The sequence below is a fragment of the Entamoeba invadens genome, assembly GCF_000330505.1.
Source record: "Entamoeba invadens IP1 unplaced genomic scaffold scaff_1105074726715, whole genome shotgun sequence".
Lineage (NCBI taxonomy): Eukaryota > Evosea > Mastigamoebida > Endamoebidae > Entamoeba > Entamoeba invadens.
This window is the reverse complement of record NW_004440286.1, coordinates 150,965-177,050: the sequence shown is the minus strand read 5'-3', so window position 1 is coordinate 177,050 and position 26,086 is coordinate 150,965. Positions and strand designations below refer to the sequence as shown.

General features: G+C 33.9%; 11 protein-coding genes across 11 annotated transcripts; 6 read left to right on the top strand and 5 right to left on the bottom strand.

Annotated features, from left to right (window-relative positions):
- Positions 1–3: 3 nt before the first annotated feature.
- EIN_485710 (cyclomaltodextrinase, putative) lies at positions 4–1,611 on the bottom strand (the record flags this gene model as incomplete). Its single annotated transcript, XM_004255902.1, has 1 exon — positions 4–1,611. The coding sequence occupies one exon, from the start codon at positions 1,609–1,611 to the stop codon at positions 4–6; it is 1,608 nt and encodes a 535-aa protein (XP_004255950.1).
- Positions 1,612–3,410: 1,799 nt separating this feature from the next.
- EIN_485700 (hypothetical protein) lies at positions 3,411–5,510 on the top strand (the record flags this gene model as incomplete). Its single annotated transcript, XM_004255901.1, has 3 exons — positions 3,411–4,393; positions 4,443–4,682; positions 4,760–5,510. The coding sequence occupies 3 exons, from the start codon at positions 3,411–3,413 to the stop codon at positions 5,508–5,510; spliced, it is 1,974 nt and encodes a 657-aa protein (XP_004255949.1).
- Positions 5,511–7,071: 1,561 nt separating this feature from the next.
- EIN_485690 (hypothetical protein) lies at positions 7,072–8,934 on the top strand (the record flags this gene model as incomplete). The annotated part of the gene is made up of 1 exon (XM_004255900.1): positions 7,072–8,934. One exon carries the CDS (start codon positions 7,072–7,074, stop codon positions 8,932–8,934), a length of 1,863 nt encoding a protein of 620 aa, XP_004255948.1.
- A 235-nt stretch (positions 8,935–9,169) lies between these two features.
- EIN_485680 (hypothetical protein) lies at positions 9,170–10,684 on the top strand (the record flags this gene model as incomplete). Its single annotated transcript, XM_004255899.1, has 1 exon — positions 9,170–10,684. One exon carries the CDS (start codon positions 9,170–9,172, stop codon positions 10,682–10,684), a length of 1,515 nt encoding a protein of 504 aa, XP_004255947.1.
- Positions 10,685–10,768: 84 nt separating this feature from the next.
- On the bottom strand, positions 10,769–12,064 carry EIN_485670 (elongation factor 1-alpha, putative; the record flags this gene model as incomplete). The annotated part of the gene is made up of 1 exon (XM_004255898.1): positions 10,769–12,064. The coding sequence occupies one exon, from the start codon at positions 12,062–12,064 to the stop codon at positions 10,769–10,771; it is 1,296 nt and encodes a 431-aa protein (XP_004255946.1).
- Positions 12,065–12,228: 164 nt separating this feature from the next.
- EIN_485660 (Rho/RAC guanine nucleotide exchange factor, putative) lies at positions 12,229–15,282 on the bottom strand (the record flags this gene model as incomplete). Its single annotated transcript, XM_004255897.1, has 5 exons — positions 12,229–13,472; positions 13,559–13,950; positions 13,999–14,944; positions 15,046–15,207; positions 15,273–15,282. 5 exons carry the CDS (start codon positions 15,280–15,282, stop codon positions 12,229–12,231), a joined length of 2,754 nt encoding a protein of 917 aa, XP_004255945.1.
- Positions 15,283–15,820: 538 nt separating this feature from the next.
- On the bottom strand, positions 15,821–17,593 carry EIN_485650 (hypothetical protein; the record flags this gene model as incomplete). Its single annotated transcript, XM_004255896.1, has 1 exon — positions 15,821–17,593. One exon carries the CDS (start codon positions 17,591–17,593, stop codon positions 15,821–15,823), a length of 1,773 nt encoding a protein of 590 aa, XP_004255944.1.
- Positions 17,594–18,079: 486 nt separating this feature from the next.
- Positions 18,080–20,263, top strand: EIN_485640 (hypothetical protein; the record flags this gene model as incomplete). Its single annotated transcript, XM_004255895.1, has 2 exons — positions 18,080–20,059; positions 20,186–20,263. The coding sequence occupies 2 exons, from the start codon at positions 18,080–18,082 to the stop codon at positions 20,261–20,263; spliced, it is 2,058 nt and encodes a 685-aa protein (XP_004255943.1).
- A 720-nt stretch (positions 20,264–20,983) lies between these two features.
- EIN_485630 (hypothetical protein) lies at positions 20,984–22,537 on the top strand (the record flags this gene model as incomplete). The annotated part of the gene is made up of 1 exon (XM_004255894.1): positions 20,984–22,537. One exon carries the CDS (start codon positions 20,984–20,986, stop codon positions 22,535–22,537), a length of 1,554 nt encoding a protein of 517 aa, XP_004255942.1.
- A 712-nt stretch (positions 22,538–23,249) lies between these two features.
- EIN_485620 (60S ribosomal protein L6-B, putative) lies at positions 23,250–23,867 on the bottom strand (the record flags this gene model as incomplete). The annotated part of the gene is made up of 1 exon (XM_004255893.1): positions 23,250–23,867. One exon carries the CDS (start codon positions 23,865–23,867, stop codon positions 23,250–23,252), a length of 618 nt encoding a protein of 205 aa, XP_004255941.1.
- Positions 23,868–24,348: 481 nt separating this feature from the next.
- Positions 24,349–25,685, top strand: EIN_485610 (sphingomyelin phosphodiesterase, putative; the record flags this gene model as incomplete). The annotated part of the gene is made up of 2 exons (XM_004255892.1): positions 24,349–24,785; positions 24,860–25,685. 2 exons carry the CDS (start codon positions 24,349–24,351, stop codon positions 25,683–25,685), a joined length of 1,263 nt encoding a protein of 420 aa, XP_004255940.1.
- Between the last annotated feature and the right edge of the window lie 401 nt (positions 25,686–26,086).

Here is a 26,086-nt window from a genome sequence, read left to right as displayed (position 1 = left end):
ATTCTAGATGGTTAACATTATAAGAGCGACAAAGAACATGACCCAACTAGTTGACACGCCACTCTCTGATGATTGTTTTGGGTCACAATCAACGAAAAGAGCACTTGAGAATGCTTGGAGTGTAATCTTCTTGTCGACTTTCATTGTCTGGTTTGTGAACAAGTTTCTCAAGCACGCAAATGTCCCGACATCAAACTCGACTGCGGTGCTCTTCATGTTTATTGCCATAATAACATTTTTGTTCCAGTCGTCATCGCCAAGGTACTTTCTTGCATACAATGAAGCGGAATTAGAATATGGTGTGACGGTGCTTTCTGCATTAATGCTATACATTGAGGGATGTGTTGTTCTGAATTTAATAACTCTTTCGACAATAGCCCTTTCGTCTTGCGCTCTTTGAATAAACGTCTTCACGAAATTGGTTCTTCCACAGTTGTCTTTAGCAGCCCCACAGTCTCCGCTTTGGTTCCAACACTCAAGAATATCACCAGTCTCTTCGCCGTAATACACAGTAATTGGTCCCGGGAATATCGCTTGTGTTCCAAAAGCCATTCTCAGAGCTTCAAAGTACTTGTCAGTATCTTGTGCGACATTCCATCTGTTTCTCACCAAATTTCCAATACGTGGAAGGTCATGGTTTCCAATCATCAAGTTGGGGAACATCCAATTTTCATACTTCTTTTCATACACTCTGTTAATAGAAGTGAAAATGTTGGACGCAGTACTCGAAGTTTCTTTGTCGGCAGTTTGCGCGACGACTTTGATCATGTCGTAGTACCCCGGGAAGTCAAAGAAGGAGTCAACGGAGTCGTCCACTGAAGTGCCGTAGTATTTCAACAAATCGTCGATACCCCCTTTCCAAACTTCACCAACAATATAGCCGAGTGTACCCCATTTCTTATTCAACTTTTTGTTTTCCTCAGCGGCTTCGTGTACGGCGTCTCTGATATAACTCAACATGTTTGTTGTAACACCACCGACAGTGTAACTGATCTCGTTGGCCACGTCTAATCTCCACCCATCTATGTCGAAATTCTTGATCCAATACTTCGCAACTTCAACGAAAAAGTCGAGGGTGTCTTTTTTGGTGTAATCGGCAACGTTTTTCGTAGATGCAAGCGCAACCGGCTTTTTATTGTTCGGTGATGCTTTTATATCGGATAAACATTCTGGATACTTCCAGTGACCAAACACACCGTCCAAAATAACAAACAATCCGTTCTCATGTGCAGTCTTGACCAAATTTTGGAAGTCAGTGGTTGTTCCAAAATGTGGGTCTATTGAAAAGTAGTCGTTTGAAAAGTACCCAGTCGAGGGGTGGTTTTTGCAATTGCTGTTGATCGAACTTTGAGAGTTGTTGTATCCTTGGTCGAATATCGGAGTCATCCAAATGGCGTTAAATCCTAAATTACTGATATATGGAAGTTTTGTAATAATACCTTGCAAATTGCCTGAAAAAGTTGTTGACGTTGATCCCCATCCATTCTGAAATCCAGATGCGTCTCCATCAGAAAATGTAGACACAAAAATTTGGTAAACAGTTAGTCCTCGGAATTTAGAAGTGTCAAAAGAAGACACTAAAAGTAAGAGTAATGAGAACGAAATGAACATATTTGTCTTCTGTTTAATTTTAGTTCAAATCCCAATTTATTTTTTTTAACAACCTTTTTGAAAAAGTTTGATCTTTAGTCAATTCACTGGTATTTTGTCGTTTCTCTTTGGAAAAAAGACCAAATTTTTGAAATAGCAAGCATAATATATTCAAAAACAAAACCGTTTGTTTTTTGAACCAAATAATCTTGTTTTTTTCGTTTTTTTTTCGTTTTTAATGTTCGAAAAAATTGGGTTTAAGACAAGTATTAATTATTTTTTATTAAAATTAATTATTAATTAAAAACTCCAATCAAACCGTTTTTAATTGGTTAAGTTACTTCTACTATTATTTAACTATTAATATAAATATTATTATTTTTTTACTGTTGATATTTAACACTTATTTTTGTGTTTATAAATTATTCCTATACCGAAAATATTAAGATATTTATATGAAACAACCGTTAGGCATCCCTATCTTTTTTTTACCAAATTTTTCATACCAGAAATTGTAAAATATTTGAACCAATTATTATACAACAATCGAATTATTATTTTTATATGCATATTTGTATTAGAATATAATAATGTGCAATTACGGGTATTTTATGTTGATAATACATAATAAAAATTGCTTATTTTATTATTTGTTATCTGTTTTACCCGTTTATTTAAGTTAATTACAACTGTAATGTTTACAATATGTTGTTATATGTATTTATATTTTTATGGTTATTATGCAATTACAACTTAAAAAACACCAGTTTTATTACAAAAAACAAGTCAACACTTGAAAAAATGCAGACTTTTCAATTCAGAAATATAATCGACTTTTCTTGTAAATTAAATGAATTTTTAAATAGAAATATTATTAAAAAATGGTTTGATTATTCTTGTAAAAATTCAACAATTTTAATTAACTTTTCAACTTTCAAAAAAGTTATCCAATTAAGTTGATAATTTTAACTCAATAATAATAGAATAATTACAATTACTTAATTAAATCTTATTTACTTATTAAAATATAGTTTATTTATACTAATTTGAAAGTCTAGATTTTCATTCAAAATAATTACTGTTTATTATTGGTTTTATTTTAATTAATAACTTATTATTTAACTATACAGATACCTATTTATATATTTTTACTATTCATTTTAATATTTTTATATATATAAAGGTTATTAAAGAAAAAAAAAATAATCAACTTGTCTATTTATATTTGTTTTAAAGATTCCTTATTAAAATAAATTTATATTATTAAATATAATTACCATTAAATTATATAATAATTTTTATTTTGTTTTAGTTTGAATTTATAATTTGTCAAATATTTTTTAAAAAACATTTAAAAAAACATATTAATAACATATTTAAAATACACAAATAAAAATATTATTATAAAAATAGTATAATATCTTATTACTTGATTATTAAATAACATTTAATATTTTAAACTATAAGAAATAGAAAAACAATATAAAATAATTGTTATTAAAATAAACTAACTTTCATTCTATTCTGGTTTAAACTAAAATGTTATTTAAAATTTGTTTTAGAAACTAAAATAAATTATTTTTGAACAATTTTTTCAAAAGGAAGATGCCTGAGTTTTAATGAGAATTATTTAGTCATAAAAACATCGTCTTCAATACTATTAACCATTTTAAATTTAATAAGTTTGTTAATAAGTAATGGTAATTTAAAAAACACCGAACTAATGGGAAACGGTTAGGTAATGACAAAATAGATATTTAAAACAAGCGAATTCAAGAAAAAGACCAAAAAACAAGGGAACTGTGGATCTTCAAATTTTTATGAGTCACTTTAATCCAACCTCAACCTTTCAGTCGGCGACTCCACGCAAATTGGTCCAAAGCTGTATTTCTACTCGCCGGGCGATGACTGCGACACTTGGTGCCCGAAAAGTAGACCCTGTGATTCCTCCAATAGTTATTGAGGACTTAAGGGGATATCCCACGTATCAAAAAATACGCATAATAAAACGAGATTTAGAAGCAAAACAAGAGAAAGGTGTGTTGCACGCAAACATCACGCAGTTTATGAAAGAACTCCACACCTACGCAGATGCATTAATTGATGACTGCCCCACCAATCATACGTCTTACTTGGTCCGACTCCATTACTTATTCTACACCCTCCTCGCAGACATTTCCAATTTCATTGAAGGATTTTTGACCTCGCAGTCAGTCGATTACTTTTCCCTCCTCACGAAAACCCTCAAAATAGAGAGTGTAGTGTACACACTCCTCTTCCTTGAAAATGCTATCAACACCATTTCAGTGTCATCCCATCGGTCAAAAATCAACGTGTCACAAGAACTCCCCTTCAAAGAAAACATATCACCATTGGCTTCTTCGACGCAGGCGCTTGGCTCTCAAGCACCGTCAATGACCCAGTCCAACACTTTGCTCAGAGAAAGAGCGTCGTCGAAAAACTCGGACGACAGAAACACTGGAATTGGTGCGTTCTGCTTGTGTGATGTCGTCTCGCAATTTGCGATATTATCAAATTTGATGATCGACATGCCGATAAATTGGAAGGAGAAATTGTTCACATGTAATGCGCTCACTCACCCGGACAACTTCAAGTCGTTTGAGTTCTCAAACCAGCGGTCGAAGCAAGAACTTGGGGAATACTTTGATAAAATGAGTCGAGTTCCGATGTCATACTTCAAAGGGTTCAATGGCAATAAGGAGAACTTCTCTCGAGCGTATTCGTGGATGCCGATCATATTTGGAGTCTCGTATGAAGAGTTCTTTGCGAGTCTGATCCATTTGTTTGTTCATTGAATTACTATGAAGTGCGTCGAATAGAATAATAAGTAGTGTGAAAGACGAAGAAAAGAAAGCAGCGAGTGTGGCGTATCTCCTTGAGTATTGGAGGAAAGTGCCGAATGTGTTTAGTGAAACGTACATGATGGGGATGTATAAGATCTTCTTGGAGATCGTCCAAGCCTTTAAAACACTCCATGACACCGGGTCTATAGTCCAATCGATGAGAGTCTCTTTTGATCCAAATGTGTTGATTGAAAAGGTCAAAAGATTCCCACAACAGTATTTCTACGTGTTACTCTCTCCACGACTTGTAGCTCAAAAACTCACCGAAGCACATGTACAGATATTCACAAAGTGCCAACCGCGAGCTATTTTTTATTCGAAACAAATGAGACGAGCGGGAATGGGTGCAGCCGATTAAAGAAGAAAGTCGATATCTTGGCGTATTGGGTGTCGCAATCACTTTATGAATCGATTAATGACATCATATTAAACAAAGAATTCCACGAGTATTTCATTGAAGTGATTGTGCAGTTGTATTACTTGCGACACAACCTCCTTGCAACGTTGGGACTTTCGATCGGGTTCTCCTCATTCAGATTGAACAGATTTGCGAAGCCACAACTCAGACCGGATTTGATGGATACGCGGGAGTGGGTGAACGAATTGACTAACCCTAAAGACGGCAGTTATCCGAATTTGATCCAAGCAATGAAAGAGCTTGGGAACCCATGTATTCCATACTTCGGGAGTTTCCAAAATATTTTCGAAAAAGTGTTGAGTGCGGACATCCAAGACGTCGGTGTCTTGTACCTCAATATTGGGAAAGCGACTGAAGAAACTAGAAGAAACAGAATCAAGTGGAGCGATTTGACCTATGAAGACACACAAATGATAGACAACGCACTTGGAGTGCAGTTGAACGAGTTCTGTGAAACACCGTGGAGTGACGCGAAACTGTTTGACTCTATGGTCAAGTCAACGAAATACAGAGTACTTCATATCAAAGACAATAAAATCATGAGAAGAAAGGTAATTCCGATGTTAAAAATGAACGGGGGAAGACTGTTGACAAACAGAGTCAGCGTGTGTAGATACAGGAGATACGCACCAGTTTAATTTTTTTAGTCTTTTTATCCATCTTTACGTTTTGTGTCAAAAGAGAGTCTTCAAAATATTTATTTGTGTGTTCTTCATTGTTAAACATAGGCAATATGAACTTCTGGGAAACTATTAATTTGTCATTATTTACTATTAAAAATAATTGAAATTTTAGATGGTAATTTGTGTTAATAGTTGTACAGTTAGACAAGTTTGCCTTAAATGGTTCACGTTAATGGTTTAAAAACCAATTATTATAGTAAACAGTGGGTTAAACTAGAAAAAAATTAAATGGTTAAATAAAATAATATTTAAATTATTATTAATTCTATTGTTTTATGTTACACTCTGATCTTGAAAAATAAAACCAAAACACATGTTAAGTATTGTTTTATATGTTTTAACGTGTTTGTTTCGTTGAGTTCAAACACGTCAAACATTTTCTACTTCATTCGAAAACGTTTGTGTTACTTTATATTTATTTTAATATGATAAATCAGCAGTATTTCTTATCGCGATGGAAGAATACTGCTTTTAACTTAATTAAATAATAATATCCATAAAAACGAATTCAACGAAAGGAAAAACTGCTAAACCTGTCAAGAGTGGGATTTATTAAGAATTTCCGCTTGATTTTGGCTAATAAAACGTGGACCAACTCTTTAAAAAGCAAGTTTATGTTATATTCGGGTTTGTTCTTAAGAAATGCCCAAATAATAGAGAACAACAAAAATAATAATTACACACTCTGGAGAAGTCAGACTGTATTTATAATTGAATTGAATTTGAACTATTATAGTTACTTTATTCGTCAAATTTTGATAAAACTTTATTGTTTGTGTTCACATTAAAATGTTGGTGATGATCATGAATATGTAGTAGTTTATTAGTATCTTTACTGTTTTATAGCTTTCTTATTCTTTATATAGTGTGTTTGGGTTTTTGACTTGCTTTTTATTATTCAATTTTTTATATAAACTTGATTATAAAAAAGCAATTTATTAGTTCAGGTTATAGTTCGAAAAATATTATAATTGAACTATAATTTTTACCATTTAACCCAAACTAGTCGTTTAAGTCAAACTTGTCATACTGTATATCAACTTTTTCTTTAAATAGCATTTTGATATTACACTTTAAATTATTATAAAAACCATTACACATAGTAAAATATTCATTAAATAATAGTTTTAAACAATTGTCCCCTTTTGGGTTCAAAAACTGTTAAAAATAGTATATTATAATAAAAATAGTATGTGGTTGTAATAGATTTGATAGTTTTGTTTAATTAATTATCTATTACAATTAAACATCATTTTTTGTTTTACTAATAGTATAAATGCCAATCAAATGGCAAATCTATAACGATTATAGAGGTATCTACGATTTAGTAATATATAGTTAATAGTAATAATACATTACAATGATTAAATAGAATAATAAAACGATTGGTTCATTGAATTAAAATAATACGACAAAGAAGCATTTCAGTGATTGTTTAACCAAATAATAAAGTTAAAGATTTGGTGGTTTTCTGAAGTACCAAAAAAGAGATAGAGAAAATACATAAAGAGATTGGATGTGTTTAACAACAAAGATCTACGCGAAGAACAACACGCGTAAATATTCAACGTCTAGCATTGTCACACATGAAGGAGTTCTGATACCTGAGACTATTATAGGAGAATTCATTTCACTTCAAGCATTCAATCCAAACACTAAATTCACCAACAGGAAGTCTGTTATTCCTTTCATTAACGCTTTGCAAATGTCAGAAGATGTTACTCAGAAAATCGAGTTTAATTCTGTGTCAGACTATTTTCAACAATCTGAGCTCATTAAAACTACATTTGAGCCAAATTTAGTCTTCCTCAAAGCATTCGGAAGAACACAAAGTCGACTTGTGTGTAGATGTAGTAGGGAACTCGAGAAGTCATTGATGGGAAGTGGAGTTGTACCATCTTATGAATACACCACCCCACTTTGTGCAGAGTTGTTAAAAGATGTTCCCGAATTCAGTTATTCGTCATTATTAGAAGCACTCCAAAATGTTCGACAACTGAAAGAGAATTATGGATTTCTTAAAACTAATAATTTTGTATGTGAGGTGCACAGACATTTAGAAGCGAGTCAGAAGGTGGCACTCAGTATAATGTTACTTAAAATGACATCATCTTCCGTATTTAGAACGTTTCAGTTGGTCGATATTAATAAGGAGAAATACACTGATAAAGATATTAAGAATCTACAACACCACATCTTGGAGTTGCCAAACCCAACAAAACAGTTGATGAGACGATTCACTGAAATAACAAAACACGTGAAGGAGATGGCTTACGTGTTCTCTGGCTTTGTAGTCTCTGACGATAATAAAGAGGGATTTGTTAATAAACTAGGCTATGGGATACTCAAGACAGCACTGAGATATGAGTCTTTTGTACTCAAAGGAATAGACGAAACGGGAATCTACGACTTCAAAGAGAGTAGAATGAAAGTTGCGTTGTGTTTAAGCGTGGAGACATTGTCGACTCTGTTGTTTAGTAAAGACTCCGTCTCACTTGGGTATGTCAGATTCTATATGACAACACTCCCGTATTTCACAACACAGAAAACAGTGTTGCAATTCATTAAAGACAACGTTCAGTTGTTAACTACGGACTGCGCCAATGTCTATTTCTCTGTTTGTAAATCATTTTTAGAGTATTGGGGTGACATGTTCACTGAAAGTCAAGTTGAATTCATGGGGAAGGTCTCTCTCAACTACTTCACTGAAAAGGCCAAAGGTGTCACGGACGTAAAAGGTGGGAAAATACCACAAAACACATGTGAGGAGATCACAGGAATGATGTTCAAAGAACTTCGAAGGATGAAAGTGCAAGACCTTGTTCTTCGTGAAAAGAACATTCTCACCAGCCAGGAAGTCACTCACAAGCAAAATTGTTTTGAAGACGTTTCGATGAAATTCAACAAGTGGTGTTTGAACGAGTTGATTACCACAAAAGACTACAAGAAGATGTTAATTCTTGGCGCCAAGTTCTTAGAACTAAAGAATTACGACGCGACATTCAGTGTGTACTGTGGACTAAAAAGTTCACAATGGAAAGGCGACAAAGCAGAGAACTACACAAAGGAGCTTCAAAAAGACAAGAACTTTCGTAATATGGAAATGGTGTTCAATGGACCAATTGTTTCACAGCAATATGACACACTCATATTAAAAGAAAAGGCGCCATTCATTCCAGTCTTCGTGTTGGAAAATAGAAAATTGCTTCTTGCAGAAGAAATTCCAACGTATGTCGATGCCACTCAAACGTCCATTCGAATAGAAGACAAACTGAGAAAATGCTATTCGGCGGTTAATACTTTTATTAGAGGAAGGAGTGAATGTTATGAATTTGACATTGCTGACGTGGAAAATGTTATACAGAAGATAACGGAATAACAAAATAGTGTATTTGTTACTAATAGTTAATAGATATGTTTATAGTTTCTTTTACCTGCCACTTTCTTAATCTATTTTAGTAAAAACTATTGTTTATAAACTAGGATTTATTTATTAGAATTTAATTAAAATTTTAATGATAAAAGAATAACAAAAAGAGAACAAATAATTCGTTTTGAAGAAGGAAAGTGAGCACAACACAATTTGTTTCATATAAATGCAAAAGAACAAATGAATGTATTACATGCTACAAAGGAGATACATCAATGAAATCATTCAATATACACCACAAGAAACGCTTGAAACATTAACAAGAGTCAGTCGACGCTTCGGAGAAGCACCAAATACATTGACTAAGTTAAACTGTCTGAGCGGGAAAGAGTGGAACACTTCACACTTCATGTTGAGTGCAGTTGATCACCTCACCATTGTTAAATACAGAGAGTTCTTAAAGAACAAACCTAACAAACACATCACATCACTTACATTTTACGCATTGGAGTTATACACTACTAATGAACTTTTGATGGTCTGTGTGCCTCAGAATATCGTCAAATTGATATTACACTACAACGAGTCAGTAGCCCCGATCTTGTTGAATGATTTAAGGTTTTTCACAGCACTGAAGTATCTTGCAATCAATAAATATGAGGAAGAGACTCAATACAGCAATACAACACTTGTCAAGACACTGAGAACGTTCAGAACAAAGGAAAAAGCGGCGCAGTTTATCGGGCAATGCTACAAACTGAAAGACGTTGAGACAAGACACAACGACTTACTTGAGAACTTAGAAGCATTGAAATCTGTTATTACATTCCGTCTTCATATGGACCAAATGATGTTCAAAGAGGAAAGGAAATATTCATTCCTCTTTATTAAGCGGATGAGTAAATTGAAAGAGTTGATAATCAGTGATGATTTAATACAGGGAGGTTACTTTATGTTTGACACGTCGGTGTTGGACAGTATTTCAAATAACGTTCAAGTGACACTTAACTTGGAACATGTTGTAGTTCCCTTCAACTCGTACGTTGATATTAACACCGACTACTATACACTATTCATTCAGAAACAATGCACAGTATTGTTACTTAACAACAAAAACATCAATAAGAAAAGCATTTTACAAAACACAGTAAAAGCTGTTGTGCAGGGCAATAATACGAATGATGCCATAAGTTCCGAGCGTCGTGGTGAAGAAGGAAAGAAGAAGAGTATTTTTATTAAACAAGTTGAAGTGTGTCGGAGTGAGGTGAGTTGTTTGACAACTTTACTTTCGAACGTAGAGTGCGAGGAAATGAAGTTTTTCAGGTGTAAAGTTGACAAAAACATCGAACAAACGATTTTTGAGAGCCTTCGGTGTGTCTCATTCAAACGAGTGTGTTGTGTTGATATGTCTTTATTAGAACACATAACTCAACTGACGGAAATGCGTTTCGACGAGGTCGGTAAGGTGAAACACCGGAAGTTCCTAGGCAATTTACACCTGTTGAGTCTTGTTGTTCACAACACGGGGAATCTCTTTATTGACAATATCAGTCGGATAAAAACACTCAAGAATTTGGAGTATGACCAGCGCGACGTGAAGTGTATGAGCATTTTTGGAAAGGAGTTTGTCAGACACAAAGGCGAGTTTGTCACATACCAACATTTTCTTCTCAGTTTGGACAACTGCAAGTTTGAAAGTGTCCACATCAGGTTCAAACACCAGGCTGTTGACAACCCATTTTACTATTTTAAAAGGTAAAAACTAGTATCTATTAATATCAATTTCACTGTGTTTCATTTAGTTAGAAATCAATGGTTATAAAAACTATTGTTATAGTTTATACTAATAACTGCGAACTTTAGAGTAGGGAGTGACATCGGTGACTACCCCAACCGCAACAGTTTTGTTACTGTCTCGAATCACAAACGTCCCTAACTTCGGATAATCTGTAAACTTTTCAACACAAAGTTTTTTGAGTGGAGTTATTGTAACCATAGCAGTTTCTCCCTTCTTCAAAACTACTTCTTGTTCATTTGTAGTCACATCTTCCTGTCGATTGAAGACTGAGTTCACTTTAATATAACAGTTGATCTGTTTCATGTGTATATTCAAAACGGGGTCATACCTCTCTGTAATTCTTTGATCAAACATCATAACTATTTTGGCTTCAAAACTCCCACATCTGATTGCTGGATGATTGTTGGGATCCGACAAAATATCACCAATGTGATATTCATTATATTTGAGATATTGCGTACGTATGCCAACATAATCTCTCTCTTTTGCTAGACTCAAATCTTCATGGTGCCTTTCAATGCTCTCACACGTCGTTGTTGCTCCACTTGGTGCTATTCGCAGCATTTGTTTTTTCACTAACACACCACTTTCAATGACACAGGAACATATTGTGCCAATTCCAATGATAGAGGAGACCTTTTCAACGACAATTCGAAGAGGTTTTTCACATATCTTACGACAAAATTTTAAAGAGTCGAGTTCGTCCAAATAAGTCTTTTCATTAAACCATCCCATATTTGGAGATTTTTCAATTAAATTGTCTCCTTCAAATCCGTCGGTTGGTATGAAAGTCACTTTTTGAAGGTCGAAATGTAAAGATTTCAAAAATTGAGTCATTGTGCTTTTCACGTTGTTAAAAATCTCTTCAGAGTACTCCACACACGACATTTTATTTACACAAATTAAAATGTTATCAATAAGAAACGTTTTATAGTAAATGAGCAGTTCTTTAGTTTCATTTAAAAAGAATTCAAATTCGTGTTTTACAGCAGATACAACGAAAGTTCCTATATCTGCCTGTTGAATCCCACGTATCGCGTTCTTTTTTAACTTCTTACACCCAGGAATATCTGTCATTGAAATATCAAATCTTCGAGTTATTATTTTCCACGTCTTGGTATTAATAGTCTTATCAGCGTTTCTCTCATTTATTGTGTAATCCAACAACCTCGAATACTTCGTATCAACCATCCCAATTTCTTGCGCTTCTCTTTCAGCTTTTTCCATACTCCTTTTATCAATGCCACCTACTTCATAAAGAAAGTGTGCCATCAAAGTGCTCTTCCCACTTTTGAAGTGTCCTCCAACCACCAAATTGATGTATTGTCTTGGTTGACTCATGCTTCTAACTAACTATTAGTATGATCTAACTATATTTATAGTTATAATATAGTATAATTAATAGTTTCGATCTAAATTTACGATTCAAGACTCAATGTTTATGAGTCTTGAATTATTTCGAGAAATAAAGTAAATAACATTATTCAGTGATAAGGAAAAATTGATTACTGTTTTTGTTTGGCGTTGTGGTTCAATCGTTGGATCTGGTCAAACAAAAGGGAATTCCAAACCTCCGCCTCTTCTTTTGTTTCGCATGAGAATTTGTATGGAATTTGGTTCAATTTGCAGTGAATGATATTTTTGACCTTTTCAGTGTCTTCAATCGCATAAATGCCACTCCCTTCTGTGATGATCGTGTCGGTCACTTTCTCAAAGACGTACTGTTCTGCTATGATCTCATCAAGTGAGTTCAACTTACACAACGCTTCCATCGCTTCTTCTTTCGACTTCTCGTCTTTGACATCCTTCCCTTTCATTTTTTTCACATTACACCCAATCAACCGATCGGTGAATAAAAAGAAGAAGTTCTGTGCCGTCGGGCGACTGACCAAATTAACTACCAAATACAGCGGGCCGCAACAAAGGAACCTTCGGCTTGGAAGAACATCGAGTTGAATGTCAATCATGCTTAACACCGCTTTCAATTTGTCTTGTTCTTCAAGTTGTGTTTTAAGTGTGTTTGATGCCTTTGCGCTATCTCTCGCGACTTCAAATGCTTTAATCAAATTGTCCATTGCCGCATAATCTTTGCCGATATCTTTAAGCATATCTCTGATCAAGAGTTCGTATCTTGGAATTCTTTGAATAGGAAGAATCAAATAGAATGAGATGGCTTGGATGTTTTTTACATCAGAGTGTGCGGCCATGTAGTCTTCCTTTGCTTTGTCTTGTGCTTTGACGACATCCTTTTCCTTCTTGAGTATATTAGTCGTCTGTTCTAAGTACTGTGTATACTTAGTAATGTAACTCGAACCCATTTTCAACAGACCAAGTTGACCAGTGAACTTAGCATTAAACTGGGGAAGACCACTTTTAGTCAAGTCCTTCAACCCTTCTTCCATGAGCGCTTGGAAGTTTTTACTGACTGAGCCCAACATCTTAATTGCGCTTTCAATACTCGTCGCAACACTTTTCGCTTCCGAACTTCCAGCATTTTTCATTGGTTCCAAATACACTTTATCCAGAATGTCAAACCCAAGATAGTGGACCTTCTCTGAAGACAGCATTTCATTGTACACCATTTTGAAATGGGACTTGTTCTCATCCGTCATCGTTCTGTTGTGCACGTACTCCTTCATTTTCACAACATTGTCACTCGAGGAGTTACACGTCGCTATCACCGACTTAATTACGTTTTTAATGGTATCTCCACATGTCACCAATTCCATATTATTTGGCACTTTGTACTCTACAAGTCACTTCTTGGAGTCTTTATTATATTGTATATTATATTATTACCTTATATATTTATAGTAATTCGTTAATTTAACAAACTAATAAACTCCGAATCTATGGTCACAAATTTTTGTCTAATGGTGGGGGTCACTGTCGAAACAGTCGTCGAGTGTTTCTTTCGTGTCGACAAGTTTTCAAGTGTTTTCTTTCTTGCAAGTACCTGGTCGTAGATGATACTCTCCCAACAGTTCTTTTCTTCTTCAGTGTTCACCGCAAATTTCCAGTTCAGTCCCAAATTGTTCATCAACAAGTTGATTGGGTATGGAACGGCTGATGACCCTTTGATACTAACAATCCACCACCCAGCACTGACGTCCCACTCATCCGTCACTTCAAACTGACAATTCTCTAAATCTTTCATCTCCATGTCTACTTCTCTACTATACAACCAAGACGCCATATCCCCATCTTGCTTCTTAACAGACTCTCCACTGCATTTTAGTCTCACTCAACACTCATTCGAACAGAAAAGAACAAACTGGAACTTCTTTGGCTTCGTTTGGATCAAAATGTCGTTGAACAAGAAGTAATAGAAAAGCTCTTTTGGTGGTTCCTGCAAATTTGGGATCCAGTACATTGGTCCGCAGCACATGAACTTTCTTGTGGTCGACTCTCCAAATTTCAGAGATCCCTTAATGATCCCTTTTAAGAACTTCAATTTGTCTTGTTCTTCAAGTTGTGTTTTAAGTGTGTTTGATGCCTTTGCACTCTCTTTAGCATCATTATAAGCTTTAATCAGACTTTCAAGGCCCGAGTAGTCTTTACCCGCGTCTTTAAGCATATCTCTGATCAAGAGTTCGTATCTTGGAATTCTTTGAATAGGAAGAATCAAATAGAATGAGATGGCTTGGATATTATTAACATCAGAGTGTGCAGCAATATAGTCTTCCTTTGCTTTGTTCTGTGCTTTGACAACATCCTTTTCCTTCTTGAGTATATTAGTCGTCTGTTCTAAGTACTGTGTATACTTTGTCATATAACTCGACCCCATTTTCAAAAGTGAAAGTTGTTTAGAGAATTGGGTGTTAAAGAGGGGAAGACCCTCCGGGGAAAGATCTTTAAAACTTTCTTCCATGATCGATCGGAATTTGGTGTGAAGCTGTACGACGATGTTAATAGAGCCTTGCACATTCGATGCGACACTTTTGGCTTCATCACTTCCTACCTTCTTCATCGGCTCCAAAAAGACTGTGTTTAATATGTCTAGACCAGTTAAGTGGATCTTTTCCGTTGAAAGCATTTCAGCAACAACCATCTTGAAATGGGACTTGTTCTCTTCCGTCATCGTTCGATTACGTACCGAATCCAAAAACTTTTCTAAAGTATCACCGGCTCTTTCGGAAGCTGTAGAAACATTTTTCATCACAAGCTTGATACACTCACTGCACGTGATGAGCTCGCCTGGTTGGTTGTCAAGTTTGTATTCTATGGGTAAGCAAATAGTATATTAATAGTTGTTTTATTAAATAAAGTATAGGTTGTGGTGAGAAACTGAATTACTAGGGGTGAAAGGGGGCAAAACAAACTTACAAAGTCCGACGTGTAATTTTTCGATAGGAATTCCATCTCCTTTTTTTCATTCTCTTTCCGTTCATCTTCAGATTGAGAACCCTTACGCTCTCTTTTTTTGTCTTTGTCTTTTTCCTTTTCTTTGGCCACAGACGCCCGACGCTTGTGGGGATTGAAAACTAATTGTCATTCACTCATTTCTGAAAAAAGGAGCTTTTCGAGCAAGATCGAAATGATAACAAACTTGACGACATTTTTATTTTGGAATTTTAAAGTTTCGTTTTTTCAGTGGTTTTCCTATTTCCCGGTTTTTTAATAAGTTTTATGTCATCAATTTCCCGTTTTTTCTGATATATTTGTACCATTGATAGTTGAAATATTTTCAACTTGAAATTACTCGAAAATAAAAAAAAAAATAATCGTTGAAATTGGTTTGAATTAATACAATTAAAACCATTTTTAATACTAATTATATTATAAATTATTAAATTAAAAATTCAAGTTTATTTTGATTTAAAAATCAAACTATAATCAAACTAATAACATACTTTTTTTTTTATTTGATTACAAAAATAACACATTTTAAATTTTTTTAAAATGTTTTATAATTATTTCGTAGTTTATTATTTTTAAACTACAAATGGTAATAAAAATATCAATCCAAATCAATAATACCATTACTAATAACATTTATTGTGTTATTAGTAATATACTATATTATATATATTTAAAACAATTAAATATAATAACAGTATAGTTTCTATACTTATGATTTAATAATAACTAATTATTCTAGAATTGAGTGATATACTCTCCAATAATATCTTTCAAGTGCTCGACATTATTCACAACCTTTCTTGCTTCTTTTCTTTTTAGTATTAATTCTGCGTTCTCGTCTTCCGACCGAATATTTTTATTATTGATAATGAAAGTCTCGAATTGTGCTTTTAAAGTGTTGCACTCTTGAACACTCTTTTGACCTTTCTCAGTTTGCATGTACAAGTCGTTGAGTTGTTTTAAAGCGTTTTGATGTGTTACATCTTGATCTAAAAAATAGCCAGGACCTACTTTTTGAGTGGATAGTAAAGAACTGCCATCACTAACTTCATTCAATTTACCAACCCGGTATATCACCTTTTCATTTGTGTCACTTTGTAACACGCCATTCGAATAGATATGATTTTCCTTAGAATAGCAATACACCCAATTTTTGATATTAATTCGCAAATCACTAAATTCCTCAGAGAACTTACAATTTAAGATTTTACCAACGATTTTTCCTTGATATTCCAATTCACAATTTTCACTGTGCACGTTGGGGATTGTCACGGTACAATTTTTAGTTTTGGCCTCTGTATTCCCAATCCCCGATATTTTGAAGGTGTTTGGTTCTATCACTCGTTGGACAGAACACAGTCGGACTTTTTCAAAATTGGAAGAAAGCTGCATCCCAACCAAAACACTTCCTTTTGATATCACATTTTCTTTATTCAATCGGTGCTTCACTATAAATTGGTGTTCTTCAAATACACGACGAAGAGTATCGACACGACTCCCTCCTCCTATAAACTCAATGTCATAGATCTCAACACCTTCCCGCCGTTGGAGTGTCGCAACCACCCTTTGCGCCAACTTTAAAATGTGTTCGTCATATTCTTTAACCCATTCAATGAACTCTTGTCGCGTTATGACCTCATTGATCTCTTCAGTGCTCGAGATGGAGATCTTCATAGTACTTTCAAGCGACTGGCGACTTGAAAATGTCGCTTTGAACTTCTCGACGTCTTCACTTATCTTACGACGAAGCTTTTCACTCAGACACGTTTTTGATTCGTCGGTGTCTGTCTTTTTTGAGTCGAAAGAACTGTCGCTTGTACTGTCTAGACTTTTCGATGTTGAAAATGAGTCTTTGAAATCATAGCCACGCTCTTTTAAAATCTCTTCGACCTTCTTATATATCACTTCGGTGTAATTTGCACCACCAATTGGTATAGAATCTTCTACTATAATACTCACCCCAAGACTTTCTTTTTTAATTGCATAACACGAACTTTGTGATTCACCAACGTCTAAGACTAATATATATTCTCCAATTTGAGGGAAGTAAGACCACAAATATAATGACACACAGACACTTGGGGAAACTATTTGAAGACATCGCATTCCCGAAAGTTCAAGAATGTTTTTAATTGAAGACTTTTTCTCTTCAGGTATATTTAAAGGGAGTGTAAGAATACATAAATCAGCTTGAGAAACAGTTTGAATCATTTTAAAAAAGTAGATGAGTAAAACTTCTTTGTTGTACTTATAACTATCAATTTCAACTTCAAAAATATTTTGTTCTAATAATCTTTCAATACCAAAGTAACAACACTCGGGTAACCGCCATACTTGGGATACACTGGCATCTACACCAGCCTTAATTTCATTTTTAATTACAGCTATTGAAGACCGAAATGAAGACTGCCCTAATGGCGTTTCAACTATGTCTATGACTCCATCTTTTAATATCGAAACTACTACATTATAATTCCCCAAATCAATTCCAATAACACGATTTTTCATTTCTTCTTTTAAGTTCTTGCTTTAATTTAAAATCTAGTTTAATGATATAGTTAATAATAAATTACTTCTTCTTGTTTGTTGTTAAAAATAGAATCTACTATTTAATAATGTTGTTATTAAAATAATTTAAACATTATAGTTAGTTTGTTTTAAATAAATAATAGTATTTTTTATAGTTTAATGGTTTTGTAATATATTATTAATTCAATAATAAATATTATTTACAATTTTTTTTATAAAAAAATATAATTATTGTATAACATTTTTACTAACTATTCCAATTAACCACACAATAGAAAAATTAACAAATTATTAATTAAAAACAAATATAACAATAAACATTTGATTTTACCATTTACTATTATTCCAACAATAAACTATAATAAATAACAAATAAAATTATAATATATAATAAATTTAAACAATGAAAAAAGTGAGGCTTATTAGATGATGAAATGAACGAAGAAGAAAAGAACTCAAAAAATCATGGAGGATCTTGATCGAATTGATCCCTTACAGCTTTCTTCTGCATTAAACACATTACTTCGGAGCATAACTGTGGATGGAAAAAACTTGAATGAGTCGCTTAGTGTGTTTCCATATTACTCGATATTAACCAACCTCATTGGACGCCTTAAAAGGGGGCCAACGAGAAGACAGTGTTACAATAGATTGACAACAGCTTATCGATGTCCCCAATGTTACGGACCTAATGTCACTTTATGTCAAGATTGTTTTGATAAGTCGGAACACGTTGGGCATAACTACAAAACGTTCAACGACCCTCGGGGATACTGTGATTGTGGGATCTTCCGGTTTGAAGGTGATGTGATGTGTAAACACCATAATGGCCGAATTAAATATGATCCCACACTCATTCAAAAGGTTTTTGGGACGTATGAGGACAAAGCAAAACTAGTTGTGACCACTGTCTTCGAGACATTACAAAGCGCGATGCAAACACTTTCGAACTCGATGTTTTGGGATACTCTTAATGAGGTATTCATTGAACTCAGTAAACTCTTTCAATATGAAACTTTATATGAACTCTTTGCTGTGGTCTCGGCAGAGTGCAACTTTCATTTGAATGGAGACTTAAAGAGCCCAGGTGTCCCATTTGTGGAGGTGTTATTTGACTTCATGAATAACGTCACACAGCACGAGAAAGATATCATCAACGTCATCGGAAACACGTGGTTTGTACCTTTAGCGTCGCACCCGGCCAACTACAAGAACTATCATTACTTTGTTCTTGGAGCGTATCAAACAAAAACACGATTTTACGCAACAACACTCTTCATAATACCAAAGAAGAATTGCTCCAAAATTAGTGTGACGTCACACAAACAGTTTTTAACTCTATTATTGATGACACTCGATTGTTTCCAACTCTTCTTCGACCCAACAATTATCGAACAGAAATTCACAAACAAAATCTTCACAACACAGGCAAGTAAGGCAGTGGAACTCTTCCGGCGATTATTGGAATGTCTTCAATACTTCTCGATTGAAGACGTCGAATTTCTGGAAACGCTCTTGTTTGTCATATACTCGACTTTTGTGTCGGAGCAAAGGGTCGAGTACGTGATGTTCTCTGAGATGGCGATGATCTACAAAAACACGTTTCAAATGCTTTTACTGTGCTCCGACGACTTTTTGCGTAAGATAACAAAGCTTCTTGGTTCGTCTAATGTGCACAACGAAGAGTTCATTGCGCAGTTTTGTAATTTCTTTTTCGAAAGGGGGAGGTTCATGGTGGTGATGGATTTGATGGATAAGAAGAATGGCAATGGGATATTAGTACCGTGCTATGAATATCCCGAATTCACATTTGCGAGGGGTTCCGTGACGGTTCAGACGCATTTGGACTTTCTTGAAATCAGACAACAACAGATGAATGACATTTCACGATACTTCTCACAGATGTCATTTTTGAGTCTTGTCTCCGAAGTCGAGAAGAGCAAGGAGAACCTCATTGAGTTTCTAAGAAAGAGGTACGACGGGATCAGTAACGCGAAAATCGTGCAACTCATTGTGTGGATCACAAATTTTTCACAAGAGAAGTTGAATGGGTGTTTGAGCCAAATGAAGTTTTATAATCAACTTGAAACACTTAATAGGAAGAAACTGTCCCTTGTCGCATTGTTAAACGCTTTTGTTATTTACAAAACAGCAAACCCATTTGTTCCGTTTGCGCCGAGTTCTGTGAATGTGCTTTACTTAGTGTTGTGTCAATTATTTGGAAGAACACTTGGTGTCTGGGATTCAAAGAATGGGGAGAACAAAATCATCGAATCAGTCGAACTCAGTGAAATAATGGCAGATTGTGTGAATGAACAACCCCTTTTTGTGATCCACATTTTATGGCAAAGAGTTTTACAGAAAGTCGTTTTGAAAGACGACGATTTTGCTCTTATTATATTCGCACAGATACACTCCTTTTTACAGAAATACCCCACATTCTATGTTTGTTGTTTTATACTAGACATTCTTTAAAGATACATAAATAATATATTTTATAGTTTCTGTATTAATTCTATATGGTTTGGAGATGGCTTGTAAGTGAATTGAAAGGAAGAGACTTAATATCAGAAATCCATTTATAAATTGGCGATCATGTACGACCAAGTCACGCCAGGAGCACAGGCAATGTTCGTTGATAGCAAGTAACTCACATTTTGTATTGTTTCGTCAAGTGTTACCGTCATGCTATGACGGGTTATATATATCTATTTTTTTAAATAACAATTTAACAAATTTATTTTTTTTGGTTAAAAGTATGTTGACTTTTTCTATTTTTCAGTTTTGTATTATTAAAGTTATATTTTTAAATTCAAAAAATAGACATAATATGGTAGATTTTAGTTTTTTTTTGGTTATTATTTAACTTATTAATAAATATTTATAGAGTTAATAAACAGGAAATATCCAAACAAAATATACAATAAAAATAATTGGGAAGTAAGTTTACAGTTTTAATTAAAAAGCTATAAAAAGCTATAATTACCAAAACTGAAGAAAAAAAATGAAAATTTCCATCATTTTTTTACCATTTTGGAGTAATAAAATTGTATTTTTAAACATAAAACAAAAAGATGCCAGTTAAAAAAGAACTATATATTTGTACAATATAAGTTTGGGTCATTATGAACTAAAAAAATGAAAAACAAGAAAAATGAATCAACCCATAAAAAGAGCGAAAAATGACCAATAATTACACGAAAAAAAAATCATTAAACAAGCTGGAAGTAATTAGAAGCATGGTTTCAAAATATAGAGATAATTTGTATTGTTGTATACTAAAAATATATAGTATTATCAATAAAATAGCCACAGAGTTATTTTAAAGGGGGGATAAAAAAACAATGTAAACAGGGAATTCATATTGTAATGATAATTGTTGCTATATTACTAACCTTGACAGCTTCATTGAAAATCTCTTTTGATGATTCTTTGGTCAGTTTGTTTGACAACGAGAGCGACTTTTTCAGTGATGATGACATCGACAGCTTCATGACCTTTTTTGAAAACGATGATTTTGACCTTCTTTTAAAAGATGAGGAGTGGGGTGAAAAATTCAAAGAGTCTGCAAAAGCAATCGCGGACAAAGCTGCTGCTTGGATGGAGAAAAATGGTCCTGCTGTAACAGAAACCATTTCTAAAGTGACTAAAATTGCTGGCACTGTCAACAAGGTAGCCAAAGTTGTTGGTGGTGTTGCCAAAGTCGCATCATTCATCCCTGGTGTTAATGTGGTCGCTGCACCGATTGCGACAGCTGCTTTTGCTGTTGAAAAAGTATCTGGAGCTGTTAAAACTGTAGGAGGGATAGCGGAGAAGACGATGAACATTGCTAGTAAGACAGCAACTGGATACAAAGAGGGTGGAGGTAAAGAGGCGATTAAGAGACTTGCAAAGGAGACTGGAAAGGAGGTAGTCAAATGGGGAGTAAACAAAGTTGTGAGTAAGGCAACTGATACTTTAACTGATGCTGGGATGAAAGTACTTCAAGGAAAGTCGTTAGATTTGTCGAAGAAGAACTTGAAGAGCAAAGCAGCAGAAGCACTCAAAAGTCCGTTTGATTATAAAAAGAATATAAAAGACTTTAAGACGAAAACACTGGGCGAATTCACTCCGAAAACTATGAAAAAGAATTTGAATAAAGTGTGGAAAGAAACACGATTAAAATCCCAAAAGAAAGTTGATTTGAAGAGACTCTCAAGCACTTTTAAGAACAAAGAGTCTGTTAAGGATTTTCAAAAATCGAAATTGGGTCAACGATTCAATAAAAAGTTGGGCGAATACGTAAAGGATCAAGCAAAAACAGGACTAAAGAATCAGATCAAAAACGGACTTGCGCCAGTAAAGGATGGAGCTATTAAAACGGTGAACGGTGCGATAGACAAGCTGTTCCCTGATGCTAAAAAACCCGGGAAGGCAAATTTAACAAAGAAAAACAAGTTGGGTGCTTTGAAAATTAAAATACCAAAGGTTGGAGTGACACTGAAAGCAAAAGACTCTTCAAAAAAAGGAAAGAAGCCTATCCCAGTTAAAGGCCCAATCGTCCCTGCTTTTGCTAAGAAAAAAATAACTTTGAAACCACAAAAAGGTGGAGCCGGCAAAAGTTTTGCTTCTCCCAAAAGTAAATTAAAAATCGCTGCTCCAAAGAAAGCGACATTAACAAAACCAAAAAATACACAGAAGCCAAAAACGAAGCCCATTGCCAAAAAGTCTGCGCCAAAGCCAAAAGCTAAAATCGCGATCAAAAAAGTTGCTCCAAAACCTAAGCCAAAGCCTGTTGTCAAGAAGATCGCTCCAAAACCAAAACCAGTCGTAAAAAAGGCTGCTCCAAAACCAAAACCCGTGATCAAAAGAGTCGCACCTAAACCAGCACCAAAGAGAGTAGCACCTAAACCAGTAAAAGCATCAATAAAAAAGAGAAAGTGAGATTTTTTTGTGTCTTTGAGTTCTATCAATTACAACCATATTTATGATATAAAATTATTATAAATTATAATTCAATTTTTTAAAATTAAAGATAATTAAATAATATTTAAAGCTTAAATATTATTTTAGTACAAAGTATAGTTGAAACAGTCATAAGATATTATGTGTATGAAAACTTAAAATGATAATACTGAAACCAACTAGTCATAAACCGAAAAATTATAATTAATTTAAAAAACAATTTATTACAAACAGTGTTTAAATTATAATTATGATATTGTGATTTATTAATGTGTATCATTCAAGTATTATGGTTTTTATTTGATAGTATATAATCATTTAAAAACGTTGATATTTCAATGTTCAATTATAATTCTGTTTATAAGTGTTCCGATTTTATTGCAAAATTTTGTATTTTTAAACTTTGTGATACATTTTTGATCATCAAAAATGTTTTTTTAAATCAGGCAAAAATTTATAAAAAAACAAATTAATTATAAGACAAAAAAGAAAAGAGTGAATTTTTTATTATTGATTGAATCTTTATTATAAACTTTTATTAAATATTATTAATAATAAATTAAGTAAACTGATAATATATATTAAATTAAGTTCTAATATATATTAAATAAAGCGGCTCGAACCAAAGCTAAACCCAAGTCGATATGAAATGCAAAAATGCTAAAAGAAAACAACAAATACCCATAATTTCTTAGAACTTCAAGAGGTGAGGGAATTGACCAACTCTGACGGAGAATGGGGTCTTCATGTATTCTTTGAGGTACTGAGTCTTCTTAATTTCTGGGATGAGAGTTTCGTCGACTTGTTTTTGTTTGTTCAAGAGGATTTCCTTCTTGCTTTCGAAGTCCTTCTTAATTTCTTCTTGTGGGAGGACCTTTCTGAAGTGGTCTCTCTTCTTAGGAGTATTCTTCTTGAAGAACATGAAATCGATACCTTCAGTGTTCACCTTTGAGACGTCGACTTTTTGTGAAGTGGCGATGACATAGCGTTGGTTGATTTGAAGTAATGGGACACCAGAGAGCTTGAATGGGCCGGTAACAATCAAAGAGCCCGACTTAATGCATTGCTTCAAGTAAACGACCTTCTTTCCAGCATACTTGCCAGCTACAATAATGCAAACAACACCTGGGACAATGCTCTTTCTCAAGTGCTCGAGATTAGCAGCGGGTTTGTCGAGGGGGGTTTGCTTTGGACCCTTGCGTGTTCTCAACTTTCTCTTTTGCTCGACTATCATGTCGTCGGTCGGATAGTACTCAGGCATTTTCGTGCCATTCGACTTTGTTGGGACAAACCACTTTGGTGCGGACATGATAAACAAGGGTTTGTTTTTTAGTTTTCACTGCTTGACCTCCAGTTTTTAATGGCTTTTTTTACTATATTTACTAGTTAATTGTTTCCTCGATGATGGCGTGTGTTTCAATGTTTTGTTTTTTTATTGTTTAAAATCGGGAAGATTAGATATTTTAAATAAAGCTGAACTGTATCATTATTATAATACTGTATACCATTCTCTTAACTAGAAACCAAGAAAAAAAAAAGAAAATGAATTAATTTTTTATAATAAACAATACTAATTAATTTACTATAAAGTTAAAAATAAAATATAGTAAATCATTTAAAAAATAATAGTTTTTTATAATCATTTGAAAACATTTGAAATATTTTTGACATGTTTTTTGGTGTTCTCTTATAAAAAAGAAATTAGAACTAGAACTATAAGTATAGTAAAAAAAATCTGCTGAGACTTTTTCGATGAATATCTTTTCCAAAGAACTTTTAAAAGTATATTTATGATCCTTCTTTTCTTTGTCTTGTTTTTTGCAACACGCGGGACATATAAAGCGTGGGTGATCACAGACACTCATACCGATAACCAGTACAGTGTTGGATCTGCTGCGAAATGTTTTTCGATCGACTGTTGCCACGAAGACTCTCGTCCACGTAAGAACACAGAGAACGAAGTAGCTGGTCGTTGTGGTAATACCAATTGTTATGCTCCATTGGATACCGTAGCGTCCTCGTTTGACTTTATCAACGCACACAAAGACAAAACTGATGTTGTCTTTTGGTTAATGGACGCAGTTCCTGGTGATGTAGTTCGACAATCGAAGGAAATTAACAAAGAGACGATTACCTCTGTTGTTGAGCAGATGAAAAAGAGGATGCCTGGTCTGCGAGTGTATCCCGTTCCTGGTAATCATGACTATTTTCTCAGTTCTAACTGGGAGTTTGTTTAATTATTATTTATAGTAATATTAATTATAAATATACTTCTTCTCTCACACATGTGCTCATGTCTAGGTACCCCCCAAAGTCTCAATGGATGCTCGACCATTTGAGTGATTTGTTCAGTGATTGGTTAAGTCCGACAGCTTTAGAAACGTTTAAGAAAGGAGGATATTACACTGAAATCATTGAACCTGGGATAAGAGTCATTTCTCTTAATTTGGTCTATTTCGATACATTCAGTACACATTGTTCTGAGTACCAAGAAACAGACCCTGCGAATGAAGTTGCTTGGTTTAAAGACACCCTCCAAAATGCAAAAGAAAACAATGAAAAGGTGATGATAATATCACACGAATGTATGGGAATACGTGACGACGGGACGTTGGAACTGACTCCAAAATTCAACGAAGACTATGCCGACATCATGAAGACATACGGTGGCATCGTTATCGCTCAACTCTGCGGACATACTCATATGGACGCGTATAGATTATTACCAAACTACACTGACGCTACATTCCCAAGTATCGTTAACCCCGCGTTAACGACTTGGGGCAATTTAAACCCTAAATTTAAAATCATCGAATACGACAAGGATTCTGTCGTCAATTGGGAAACTTTCATGTTGAACATTTCAGAGTGCAATTTGATGGAGTCTGGATATAATTGGGTGAAGGATTATAATGCTGGAGAAACTTATGGTATCACGAGGTTCGATGTTGAGGGATTGAGAGAGTGGACTGATGCTATGAGAAAAGACGAGAGTGTATTCCAGACCTTTGTTAAACACTTTAAGGCAGAGGATTTTGTCTGCACAGGAAATTGTAGAGAAAGACTGCTTTGTGCTTTCACACACCACAACGAACAGGAATACATCGACTGCCTCACAAATCAATAATCCATTCATTGCAATTAGTATAATTCATTTTAATAGAACATATAGTACAGTCAATTTTTATTATTGTTTAAAATGTATTATTGTATATTTAAAATTAAATTATATAATCATATAATTCTTTTTGTGAATTAAAACAATTACAATTATTATAATTATAATTAAAAAAAACTAAATAAATTTTAACTATCAATTAATAATAGTTATTATTAGATATATTTTACAATAGTGTTAATTTAGTGATTATATTTTATTATTAATTAAAAAAATTAATTCTAATAACAAAATTCAAAAACATTTTTGTTAATTTATTTTTAACTTATTATTAGGTTTTGTATAGTTTAATTACTTTTTAGAATAGTTCAATAACAATTACAATTTTAAAATAAAAAAAAAAGCAAAAG